This window comes from Erpetoichthys calabaricus, chromosome 6 (genome assembly GCF_900747795.2).
Source record: "Erpetoichthys calabaricus chromosome 6, fErpCal1.3, whole genome shotgun sequence".
Classification (NCBI taxonomy): domain Eukaryota; kingdom Metazoa; phylum Chordata; class Cladistia; order Polypteriformes; family Polypteridae; genus Erpetoichthys; species Erpetoichthys calabaricus.
Genome location: NC_041399.2, coordinates 118,601,900 through 118,615,737, shown reverse-complemented (window position 1 = coordinate 118,615,737; position 13,838 = coordinate 118,601,900). Strand labels below are relative to the sequence as shown.

Genomic DNA, 13,838 nt, shown 5'->3' with positions numbered 1-13,838 from the left:
AAGCTGTAAGGAATGAGCCTGCCAAATTTCAGCCTTCCACCTACACGGGAAGTTGGAGAATTAGTGATGAGTCAGTCAGTGAGTGAGTGAGTCAGTCAGTCAGTGAGGACTTTGCCTTTTATTATTATAGATTTTCCACTCAGCTAGCTCCCCTCTTATTGGCAACATTTACAGAAGCTAGACACAATCAAATTCTACCTCAAACTTTTCGTCAAGCATTAATCACTGTCTTTCCTAAACACAATAAGGACTTGTTACAATGTGCATCATACAGACCAATTTCACTTCTGATTAATGATGTTAAGATACTCTCAAAAATTATAGCTAGAAGGATGGAGAAAGTGCTGCCTTCGGTAATATCACAGGATCAAACTGGATGTATTAAAGGCCGACACTTATCTTCCAATCTTCGATGCCTGTTTAATCTATACTAATTAATAAAAGGCAAAGCCCTCACTGACTGACTGACTGACTGACTGACTGACTGACTGACTCACTCATCACTAATTGTCCAACTTCCCGTGTAGGTGGAAGGCTAAAATTTGGCAGGCTGATTCCTTACAGCTTACTTACAAAAGTTAGGCAGGTTTCATTTCGAAATTCAACGCGTAATGGTCATAACTGGAACCTCTTTTTTGACAATATACTGTAATGGACGGCAGCTCGATGGCCGTGGGAGGCGGAGTTGAGTGTCACGTCATCACGCCTCCCACGTAATCATGTGAAAAGACTGTGAACGCAGTAGGGAGAAATGAAGGAAGAGCCGCAAACAGCGAAGAACAAAAAATTCATTAAACAATTGAGAAGGGAGCGAAACAATAAGAAGCGAGCAAGTGAAGCATACAAGCATGTTCATAAGGGAAACAAAGCACGGTGTAAAACGTAAGTTTAAATTAAGTTTATAGAAACGCTCCCACTGCGGATTGCAATAACATATTCGCGAGATAAAAGTTTAATGAGAAGACACGAGGTATAAACGAACCACACGCCGTAGCGCAACGTTAGGGGCAACAGTTTCAACCATTCTATGATCTGCTTCTCGCAACTGAAAGACAGCACATGGCGGATGTTAGCCGACTTGCTGACCGCAACGTTAGGGGCTTCAACTCTGGTGCTGACGATAGAGATTCGATTCCCGAGAGGGGATGCAGTGAGTGTGTATGCCTGATGAGCCCAGAATTAGGGAGAAACACGTGTCGCATACTTTGCATTATTTGAAAGTAAACTATTAAAACCATTCTATGATCAGCTTCTGGGAACAGAAAGAGGGCATGTGGCGGATGTAAGGCGACTTCCTGACCAACCACAAGCGTAACCTGGGAGGTAACCACCCATACAGTCAAGATTGTGATTCAGAAAACGAATGCCATGAATGTAATTACCACGATCTACATACTGTCAAATAAACGAAACACACGCCGTAGCGTGACAGCTGTGAAAAGCGAGGTTCACAAAAAAACAGATCCTTAACAAATTGTTATTGGTATATTTTCGATCCGTTTAAAAAGGTTTTCTTTTCTTCTTAAAAAATTAAAAGCAGTACTTCGCCGCAACGAAGCGCGAGAATTTGGCTATATATATCTACTTCTCGCAATTAAAAGAGGGCACATGGCGGATTTTAGACGACTTCATAACCAAACATAAGTGTTACCTGCCAGGTAGGGTTGCCACTATTAATACAAAAAAATAAGGGACGCATACTGCAGCGGGTGCCACATCCCAGTGCCAACACTTTGCAGACTCTACTTAAAAGACCCGCCCTCCTCACTGGACAGTTAAAAAGACCAATCCAACTAACGATGACATCAAGTATTACCCAATCAAAAGTAGGAAAGTAGGCATCTTCATAAAATGCGTGTGGGATGATTTGCATGAGACGCTGCTTTAAAAAAAATGCTAAAAAAAATACGGGACAAATCCCGTCCCGTATTAATTCAAAACGGGACGCGCAATTTCATTCTCAAATACGGGACAATTCCGTATTTTAAAGGACGGGTGGCAACCCTACAGTGTGATTCAGACTAGGAATGCAATGAATGTAATTACCCCGATCTACATACAAGGCGAAAGTCTTGCAACATTCAAAGATGATGGTTTGGGATAAGTACACCATAGAACATAAAAGAGCTTATGAAGCCTTGAACCGAAAAAAGCAAGATCTCAGAGATCGTAAAAAAAAAAAAAGGAGGTAATGTCGTTTTACTCGCTGTAGATTTTAGTCAAACATTACCAGTTATTCCACGAGGGAGACCAGCAGATGAACTCAACGCGTGTTTAAAATCCATGCTTCTCCCACGCTCGGTTATATGTCGCGTGTTCTCGGGTAGGTACACCAAAAAATGTATACATTTAAGCATGTAATGGGCAAAGAAAAAATGAGGTATACCCGAAGGCACTGCAGTAGTACTTAATGTAACTTTACTTCTTAAATGTTAATGTTTTACTGTTTAATAATTTATACGCTTCTTATATGTTGTTCAAATTCTTTTATCAAAATACCAGTGACAGCGCAATGCACGATAACGTGGAGTGAATACACCATACGCATCCGCCCACGGCCGCCCTGGTGTGCGCAGATAGGAGTTGATTCTACAATAAAATAAAATAAAGATAAAAAGAGTAATACAATCATCACCCATAAAGCGGATAGTAGACGTGACGTAATATATGTGTACCAGATTTCAAGTCAATAGGTGAAACGGTTTGCGAGCTACAGGTGACTTAAAATCCTGGACAGACAAACGAATAGCCACGGTAGCAAATTACAGAAGAAGATTTTACTGTTTAATAATTTATATTTATATGAAATGTGCTTCTTATATATTACTTCATATTCTCATATGATAATGATGTTAATGTTGTTTATATTGTTTTCTATGTTATTGAAACTGCATGTACAGTATGTGTGTATATGTATGTGTGTATATGTATGTGTGTGTATATATATATATATATATATATATATATATATATATATATATATATATATATATATATATATATCTATATATATATATATATATCTATATACTAGCAAAATACCCGCGCTTTGCAGCGGAGAAGTAGTGTGTTAAAGAGGTTATGAAAAAGTAAAGGAAACATTTTAAAAATAACATAATATGATTGTCAATGTAATTGTGTTGTCATTGTTATGAGTGTTGCTGTCATATATATATATATATATATATATATATATATATATATATATATATATATATATATATATATATATACATGCACATATACACATATATATATATATATATATATATATATATATATATATATATATATATATATATATATATATACACACACATATATATATATATGACAGCAACACTCATAACAATGACAACACAATTACATTGACAATCATGTTACGTTATTTTTAAAATGTTTCCTTTACTTTTTCATAACCTCTTTAACACACTACTTCTCCATTGCGAAGCGCGGGTATTTTGCTAGTGTAATATATTCACCAGCAAAGTCAAACACCCCAGAGATGATATTATCATTGGATGCAGAAAAAGCATTTGATATGATTGAATGGAACTACCTTTTCACTGCATTGGAGAAACTTGGGTTTGGCCCGAATATTTGTGCATGGATCAAACTACAGTACTGTACACCAGTCCAGAAGCTTCAGTCTGTATTAACAACATTTGTTCAGACTACTTTAAACTAGAACGTGGTACTAGACAAGGTTTCCCCTTGTCACCACTGCTGTTTGCAATCGCCATTGAACCACTGGCGGTCCACTGTCGAAATTCTTATCAGATAAAGGGGATTATCAGAGAAGGACTGGAACAGAAAATTTCTCTATATGCAGATGATATGGTTTTATGTACAGTATATCAGACCCAGAAAACACTGTGCCTGCAGTTTTAACAGCACTTTCAGATTTTCAAAAGATCTCTTATCTCAGAATTAATTTGAATAAAAGTATACTCTTTCCAGTGAATTCACAAGCATATAATATCAAATTGGACACCCTACCTTTTACCATAGCAGATCAGTTTAAATACCTAGGGGTAAATATCACAAGTAAACATAAAGCTCTTTATCAACAAAATTTTGCCATTTGTATGGAAAAAATTAAGCAAGACTTGCATAGATGGTCAACCCTTCATCTCACTCTACCCAGAAGAATTAACGTTGTTAAGATGAATAGCCTTCCTAAGCTTCTTTTTTTATTTCAAAACATCCCAATATATATCAATAAATCATTTTTTAAGCAATTAGATTCAACCATAACCTCATTTATTTGGAACTCAAAACATTCACGTATCCGAGGAGCGACCCTACAAAGACCTCAGGTAGAAGGTGGCATGGCTTTAACTAATTTTCAGTTTTATTACTGGGCAGCAAACATACAAGGCATAAAAACCTGGACACAAATAAATGAACATACACAGGCCTGGTCCGCAATAGAAGTAAAATCCTGCAGCACTTCTTTATATTCCCTGCTCTGTGCTCCAATAAATGCAAGTTATCGCAAATATACTAATAACCCAATTGTGCTTCACTCACTCAGAAAATGGAACCAATTTAGAAAGCAATTTAAGATGGAAAATCTTCTATCTGTGGCACCCCTGCAAGAGAACCACCTCTTTCAACCCTCACAAACATATCCAGTTTTTAATATCTGGAAAAGACTTGGGATTAAATTGCTCAGAGATCTTTATATAGACAATATCTTTGCATCCTTTGAACAATTACATTCCAAATTTAACCTTCCAGCTACACATTTCTTTTACTATCTTCAAATTAGAAACTTTGTCAAAAAGAACCTGCCCGATTTTCTTCATCTTGTACCCTCCACCATGCTGGAAAAAATACTGCTCAACTTCGAGGACTTAGACACCATTTCTGCAATATATAAAATTTTATTAGAATCCCTTCCTTTCAAAGATCCAAGAGGAGAATGGGGAAAAAGATCTCTTAATTAATATATCAGAAAAGGAGTGGAAGGTAGCAATGCAGAGAATTCACTCGAGCTCCATATGCGCAAAGCATAGAATTATCCATCCATCCATTATCCAACCCGCCGAATCCAAACACAGGGGGTCTGCTGGAGCCAATCCCAGCCAACACAGGGCACAAGGCAGGAACCAATCCTGGGCAGGGTGCCAACCCACCGCAGGACACACACAAACACATCCACACACCAAGCACACACTAGGGCCAATTTAAAATTGCCAATCCACCTAACCTGCATGTCTTTGGATTGTGGGAGGAAACCAGAGCGCCCGGAGGAAACCCACGCAGACACGGGGAGAACATGCAAACTCCACGCAGGGAGGACCCAGGAAGCAAACCCAGGACCCCAGCTCTCCCAACTGCGAGGCAGCAGCGCTACCCACTGCGCCACTGTGCTGCCCATAGAATTATTCAACTCAAAATTATATATCGAGCTCATCTGTCTCGCTTAAAACTCTCCAAAATATTTCCAGGGCAAAATCCAACCTGCGAATGCTGCAACCAAGCTCCTGCCTCACTGGGTCACATGTTTTGGGCCTGCACCAAATTAACAACATTTTGGACCAAAATTTTTAAGTGCCTTTCAGACAGCCTTGGTGTCACAATCCCTCCTAACCTATTAATAGCTGTGTTTGGTGTTCTTCCAGATGGATTTGAAATGGATAAGGACAAGCAAACTGTGATTGCATTCACTACACTTTTGGCATGCAGACTGATTTTGTTAAATTGGAAGAATCCTAATTCTCCTATAATAAGTCAGTGGGAAACCGATGTTTTATATTATTTGAAATTGGAAAAAATCAATTCTCAGTTAGGGGTTCTGTACAGAATTTTTTCAAAACCTGGCAGGATCTAATCAATAATATTTTAGAATAAGAAGAAATAATTATTTCCGCATTTCTTTCCCTTCTCCATTTATCTTTTTTTGCCCTATTAAACTCAATAATTTAGGCATGCTTACAAGCCTTAAGTTTTACTCTTTTGGCCATGCTCTCATTCTCTGGGGTGGGGTTTAATTTGTTTTCAATCCTATTTTTTGTAAATATTGATCTATATGTACCAAAAGATTACAATAAAATTAATAAAAAAAGAAAGAAAAAAAATGTTGACATCTCAAAACTTCACAGCTTGAGGGAGAGAAGTGTCCCACTACCCTATTAACAGTAAGTTAGGTGTGATAGGGTCCAAGTCTGCTATGTCCGAAAACACATACCTCAGTGACTTTGAGTTGAGAATACCCTCAGCTTCAATCAGCACAGTCATCAGGACCTTCTCTGATATGACATGGTCCTTGAACAACTTGTAGGGCATGTAAGAGACAACCGGCATCTCAACCCGGCCGGGACACCCCTGCTATGGGGGAAGGCAGCTTTTTTAGGTCACTCTCTCCCCTAAGACGCTAGATGGCAGCTTCCCTGGAGGTTAGTGGTGCCCTGGATTCCCACAGGGCATCCTGGGACTTGGAGTTTGGTATCTTAGCTCTGTTGGGTTCTGTGGGTGCCGCCAGGGGGTGCTGTGGAAGGACATGGGGAGTCATACTTCCCTCATACCCCGGAAGTACTAGTGAGTCACGTGGACGAAAGAGCAGAAGCACTTCTGGGTTGGACACTATATAAAGGACTGCTGTGAACCCAGCAGGCGAGCCAGAGTCAGGTGGAGGTGGATGAAGCTTGCTGGGAGGTGCAGAGGAGAAATAGAAAGAATATTGTGTTGGTAGTGAATTATTTGCTTGTTTATTGTGGCTGTAGAGCTTGGAGGGAACAGTACAAGAATTTAAAGAAATAAAAATACTTCTTGGTGCTTTTATCCTTTGTCCCGTGTGTCTGTCTGTTGGGTTTAAGGGGCAACAGTAACCCCTAGCGTCTACAGGTGGACGTGACAGATTTAATTTCCCTTTCCAGCACTCCACCAAAGTGTGGAGCATGAGGTGGATTGAACTTGAAAGAAAATTTTTGGGTAATTTGAATTAGTTGTGGTGTATAGTGATAATCTGGCAATGCATTTGTAGGTGGTTCCTGCCCTGTGCTTGATATTCTCAGGATTGTTCTTTAGAATTCAGTAAAAAGAAAACTTTTAATTTACATTGAATTTGATTAACATGTTTTTAATTTGTGATCTATATAAATGTAGCACATTCCAATAGCCATTATTAAAAACATTATTTCTGAAATACATAGATGCTTCATTTTTGAGTTTACTGAGTGGATTGTTTACTGGAATTCTACAGGGTGACCTTGAGATCCCAACTCCAAGGTACTTTATTAGAGAGAGAGCCAAGGTTCTGCAGGAGCGAGCGAAGATGCTGTCTAGAATTCTTGAGAAAATGGAAAAAAAGGAAACAATAACTGTAAGTCTTGTATATTTTATTCATTTGTTAATTAGTATCTCACAAAACTTAATTTTAACTTCAACTTGGAGTTCTGCATGTTCTAAGTATGGAGCTACATTTGGGTGCAGCGGTTAGAGTTTCTGTTTAATAGCATTTGTGCATTAGTTCAATAATAATTATGGTAATCTTTATTTATCTAGTACATTCTAAACATTGAATGCATCTCAGTGTGCTTTGCAAAAATGATTTGTACCTGTTAAGTTCTCTTTGTGTTGGATTCAGTATTCCATTTAGTGTTTTCTGTTTCCCACATCCCTATCACAAACAAATGTGATATTTGACAGTTTGGATGTGTTCACAAATATTTCTTGCAGTGGATTTGGTGTCCTGTGAGCTTGATAAATTGATTTTTGCTTTCTTTTTAACCTTTGTTTTTGCATTAGAAATAAATTATAGAAATTTGTTTATATTCTATCATGAAATTGTCATGCTTGATCACACATCTACTAAAATTTCTTGATTATAAAGCAAAATATTTTAAATTCAACATATTCCGAGTATATTAGAATTTGTTTAAAATCATTTGTAATGAGGCTTTAGTGAAAATAACTGATTTAGAAGATGTGACCACAGTACTGTACAAAGTTAAACTTTCTCATAATGAAAAGTCATCCCTAGGTGAAACTAATTCATTAGTAATAAAAGCTTTTAAAATAAGAAAATAGTATCAGTTTTAAGACTAACAGTTGTAAGGTCATTTAGAACATAAACATATGCTCAAATTACTAAAATTGTTTTAATTAAAAACTGTTAAAAATGTTTGTTAAACCAAATTCCTAATTGTTAACTATACAAAAAAATGAAATGTTTTGGTTGCATATTCAAACAATTCATGATAACTTCCTATTCATTTAGTAAACCCAGAAATGTATTTCCATATTTTAATTAAGTTAACGAATCATCTGATGGACAACCAGCTGCTCAGTTACATCATTACTCAATATACTGCCAAACCAGTTATGTACACGTATGGTATAATTCATATATCCCAAAGCCTCCCATCATCACATGGAGAAGAAAAGCATGGCCTTGGAATGCCGGGTGTGCAGTAGATTTACCAGACTACTGAAGACAAGCCATCCCAAAATTACTTTCAGAAGCGCACAAATCAGAAAAAGCATTTTTTTTAATTATTTTTTGTTTTTATTTATTACTTTTATTGTAATAATTCTATACAAATAGATCAATTTATACAAAAAAGAATTGAAGACAAATCAAACCCCACCCTTGAGAAGGAGCGCATGGCCAAAGGAGAATTGCTTAGAGCTTTTTAATAGGGCAAAAATAAACAAAAGAAAGGGAAAAATATATATAGGTAAATAAAAAATGGAGAAGGGAAAGAAATGCGGAAATAATTATTTCTTCTTATTCTAAAATATTATTGATTAGATCCTGCCAGGTTTTGAAAAAATTCTGTACAGATCCTCTAACTGAGAATTTGATTTTTTACAATTTCAAATAATATAAAACATCGGTTTCCCACTGACTTATCAGAGGAGAGTTAGGATTCTTCCAATTTAACAAAATAAGTCTGTGTGCCAGAAGTGTAGTGAATGCAATCACCGTTTGCTTGTCCTTCTCCACTTCAAGTCCGACTGGAAGAACACCGAACACAGCTGTTAATGGGTTAGGAGGGATTGTGACACTAAGGCTGTCTGAAAGGCACTTAAAAATTTTGGTCCAAAATGATGTTAATTTGGTGCAGGCCCAAAACATGTGACCCAGTGAGGCAGGAGCTTGGTTGCAGCGTTCGCAGGTTGGATCTTGCCCTGGAAACAATTTGGACAGTTTTAAGCGAGACAGATGAGCTGGATATATAATTTTTAATTGAATAATTCTATGCTTTGCGCATATGGAGCTCGAGTGAATTCTCTGCAATGCTACCTTCCACTCCTTTTCTGATATATTGATTAAGAGATCTTTTTCCCTATGTCCTCTTGGATCTTTGAAAGGAAGGGACTCTAATAAGATTTTATATAATGCGGAAATGGTGTCTAATTCCTCGAAATTGAGCAGTATTTTTTCCAGCATGGTGGAGGTTACGAGATGAGGAAAATCAGGCAGTTTCTGTTTAACAAAGTTTGCAATTTGAAGATAGTGAAAGAAATGTGTAGCTGGGAGGTTGAATTTGGAACGTAATTGTTCAAAGGATGCAAAGATATTGTCTATATAAAGAACTCTGAGCAATTTAATCCTTAATCTTTTCCAGGTATTAAAAACTAGTGTAGCAAATAAGCCCTTTGTCCACCTCTTGAACCCTCAGGTACCACTCTGATGACCAGGTGAAAGTATAATAACTATTTATTTTGTTATTAAACTGTGCACAAAGCACTCCACACACCACACTACTCATTTAACTCACAATACTCTCTCTCTAAACCAATCCTCCTCGCCCAGACACTTCGCCACCCTACCTCCCAGCTCAGCTCAGTGTACTGGGCTTCCCACAGTCCTTTTATATCCCTTGACCCGGAAGTGGTTCCTGGCACAACCCACAAGTCCGTTTCCTTCCGGGTCAGGGCAAACAGTCCTCTTCTTCATCCCGGGAGCACGTCATTTCCTCCAGTCACGTGACTGTGATGCACTCCCGGGTTATAGGGCACACAAGAGCCCACTAGCCCCCCTACAGCGACTCCCGGTGGTCCCCAAGGTATCCAGCAGGGCTGTGTATACAAACTGCAAAGTCCATGAGGCCCTGCTGGAACTCGGGGCACCATCATGCTGTCCGGAGGGCTCCTCCTAGCGGCCTGAGTCTGTAGCCGGTCGTCCATCACACTAGATATGTTTGCGAGGGTTGAAAGAGGTGGTTCTCTGGCAGAGGTGCCACTGATAAAAGATTTTCCATCTTAAAATGCTTTCTAAGTTGGTTCCATATTCTGAGTGAGTAAAGCACAATTGGGTTATTAGTATATTTGCGATAACTTGCATTTATTGGAGCGCAGAGCAGGGAGTATAAAGAAGTACTACAGGATTTTACTTCTATTGCGGGCCAAGCCTGTGTATGTTCATTTTTTTGTGTCCAGGTTTTTATGGCTTGTATGTTTGCTGCCCAGTAATAAAACTGAAAATTAGGTAAAGCCATGCCACCTTCTGCCTGAGGTCTTTGTAGGGTCGCTCTTCGGTCGCTCTTCGCTCTACGTAAGTGTTTTGAGTTACAAATAAATGAGGTTATAGTTGAATCTAATTGCTTAAAAAACAATTTATTGATGTATATTGGAATGTTTTGAAATAAAAAAAGTTTAGGAAGGATATTCATCTTAACAACGTTAATTCTTCCGGCTAGAGTGAGATGAAGGGTTGACCATCTATGCAAGTCTTGCTTAATTTTTTCCATACAGACGGCAAAATTTTGTTGATAAAGAGCTTTATGTTTGCTTGTGATATTTACCCCAAGGTATTTAAACGTGATCTGCTATGGTAAAAGGATGGTGTCCAATCTTATATTATATGCTTGTGAATTCACTGGAAAGAGTATACTTTTATTCAGATTAATTCTGAGACCAGATATCTTTTGAAATTCTGTGAGTGCTGTTAAAACTGCAGGCACGGTGTTTTCTGGGTCTGATATATATAAAACCATATCATCTGCATATAGAGAAATTTTCTGTTCCAGTCCTTCTCTGATAATCCCCTTTATCTGATAAGAATTTCGACAGTGAACCGCCAGTGGTTCAATGGCGATTGCAAACAGCAGTGATGACAAGGGGCATCCTTGTCTGGTGCCACGTTCTAGCTTAAAGTAGTCTGAACAAATGTTAATACAAACTGAAGCTTCTGGATTGGTATACAGTAGTTTGATCCATGCACAAATATTTGGGCCAAACCCAAATTTCTCCAATGCAGTGAAAAGGTAGTTCCATTCAATCATATCAAATGCTTTTTCTGCGTCTAATGATAGAAAAAGCATTTAGACAAAAATTCCATCACATATAGTCTTAAATTCTAATTGACACTATATAAATTGATAGAGATCTTCAAAATTCTTTGAGATATCTTTACAAAAAGGGTCATCCCATAATACAAATTAACAATTTTTTCTTTTTTCTTTTTAATATTATTTGTATTATTTGAAGAAAACGACATTCCATACAATCATGTCAAACTTAACAAATCATAATCATTTCCCACCCCAGAAAGAGAGAGAAAGAGAGAGAAAGAGAGAGGAGAGCCAACAACAAGAGCAAATCTTGTGCGGAGTGTTGGCTCTGAGGTTAACGATCTGCGCTGGTATCTCGAAGACTGCCAGTTTGAATCCCCATCACTGCCAAAAGAGATGCTACTCAGTTGGGCCCTTGAGCAAAGCCCTTAACCTTCAATTGCTCCAGGGGCACTGTACAATGGCTGACCCTGCGCTCTGACCCTAAGGGGTATGCGAAAAACCAAGTAATTTCCTTCGGGATTAATAAAGTATAATAAAGTAAAAAAAAAAAATCTACAAAAAAATGAGAGAATGTCCTTTCCTCCAATATAAATGCCTACTCTAAATTTGATTTATTAGGTATTTCCATATTTTAAAAAAATGTTTTCAACAGATCCTCTAAGTGAGAATTTAATTTTTTTCCAAATTCAAATAGAATAGAAGATCAGTTACCTGGTGTCTTATAAAAGGTAGGTTGGGATTCTTCCAGGTAGAGCAAGATACTGTAAGTCTATGTGTTAGTAGTGATAAACTGAAATAAACACGACGTTTAAATGTTGATAGCATTTATTAGAGGCATTCAGCAGCTCTCTCTCTCCGTCTCGCCCCTTTAAACACACCCGCAAAAACTCCCACACGCCCCTCGCATAACCTCCCTTCTCCCGGAAGCACATACGCTGGGTTAAATAGTGCAGGTGAGATGTGATATATTAACAATCTCCCATATAATTTTTTTACAACAAAAACAACAAAAGAATAAAGGGGAAACATATGTAACAAAGTCCTTGGTTACCATAGCAGAATAATAAAGGCCACAGCAAACACAACAAAACAGTAGTTACATATACAATTGAAATTGCATAAGACAGTTTTAGATAAGATTTCAATAGCACCATAGCCCTTCGCTGAGTACTTTTAATAACATGAGAGCAGATGCTCCCCTTTTTGTAAGACAATCAGCAAGTTGAGTTTTTGTGTCCGACCAGAGAACCTTCCTTTATTTTTTTACTCTGTATGAGCTCCTTTATACTGCTTATTTCCAGTCTAAGTCGTTTCTCAGTGACCTGTTTTGTTGACTTAAGAGCATCAAACAGAGAGTGATTGTCTGTCACACAGACCAAAGGGGGAGCATTCAGATCAGCATTTCCAGTAGTAAGCTCAGAAAAGAGGGTCGCCAGAAAGATAGCATTATCTATTCCATCTGACAGGGCTAGAGTTTCCCCTGCCAGAGTGCTCCTCACCACACGTCTAATTCTCTTAGACTGCCAGAAAAGGGGAGAAAACTTCCCTCTTTCTCCCATGAGACCAATTAATATACCCCCTTGTGTACCCCCATCAGGAAGATTTCCTAGGGAGGCATCACTGAAAACTGTCAGATTCAGAGCATCATTGTTTCCCAAATGCTGAAACCTGAGAGTGACCTTTTCAGATTTAAGCTTTCTAATGACCTTATTTATCTCGTGAATTGACTGAACTGTGGCATCTTTTATATTTGACCCCAATCTGCTTACATCAAACATGATGTCTGGTCTGGTTTGTTTTGCAACCCACAATATCTGTCCAATTTTTGACCTAAGTTGCTCTTTTTCAGTCTCATTAACAGAGGCATCCCTCTGCAGGGCACGCGCTGCTTGTAGGGGAATTGGCTGTAAGTTTTCAATGTAACTATGCTGATGAACATGAATTTCACCATTAAAAGTAACAAAGTCCATTCCCACATAGCAGAAATTTTCATGTTCCTCATGCCCCACCTGAAATGCAGACTTAAGCGTAGGAATCACATCTTTCGAGAAGTTTTGTGAGCCTGCCCAAAGAAAATCATCAACATGACATGCAAGTACTCCAGTAACCTTACACTGGTCATCCAACCAGTAGAATACTGCTGGATCTACTTTGGACATTTTACCACCTGTACTCAGCATGATTTCTTTCACCTTATTGTACCAATACAGTGATGCATCAGCAAGGCCGTAAACATACTTGTTGAGTTTCCATAGAGTATTTTTCTTTTCTGCTTCAGCAGGAGGCCGGATATGGATTTCTCTGGACAACTGCATGCCCTGTAGGAAAGCAGATTTGATGTCCATGGAATGGACGTGCCATTTGTTTTGACAGATTACTGCTAACAATAGTCTAAGAGATTCAAAAGCACAAGTTGGAGAATCTTTCTGCAGCTCGTGAATATTAAACTCTTCAAATCCTCTAGCTACGAGTCGTGTCTTGGGCACAATGCCATTGGGAGTTTCTTTGAGACTACAGACCCATCTAGTAGAGACACACTTTTGACCTACATCGTCAACTTCTTCAAAAACATTGTTTTTGTACCAA

At 38.1% G+C, this 13,838-nt stretch overlaps 1 protein-coding gene across 2 annotated transcripts in view; it reads left to right on the top strand.

The window, feature by feature from the left end:
* The window catches only part of zgc:153738 (uncharacterized protein LOC558115 homolog), a 289,186-nt gene that overhangs the window by 31,257 nt on the left and 244,091 nt on the right, over positions 1-13,838 (top strand). For both annotated transcript variants that reach the window (XM_028803884.2, XM_051928820.1), the window contains exon 4: positions 7,211-7,330. In XM_028803884.2, the coding sequence (XP_028659717.1) occupies positions 7,211-7,330 (120 nt within the window). The remainder of the gene's footprint in view (positions 1-7,210; positions 7,331-13,838) is intronic.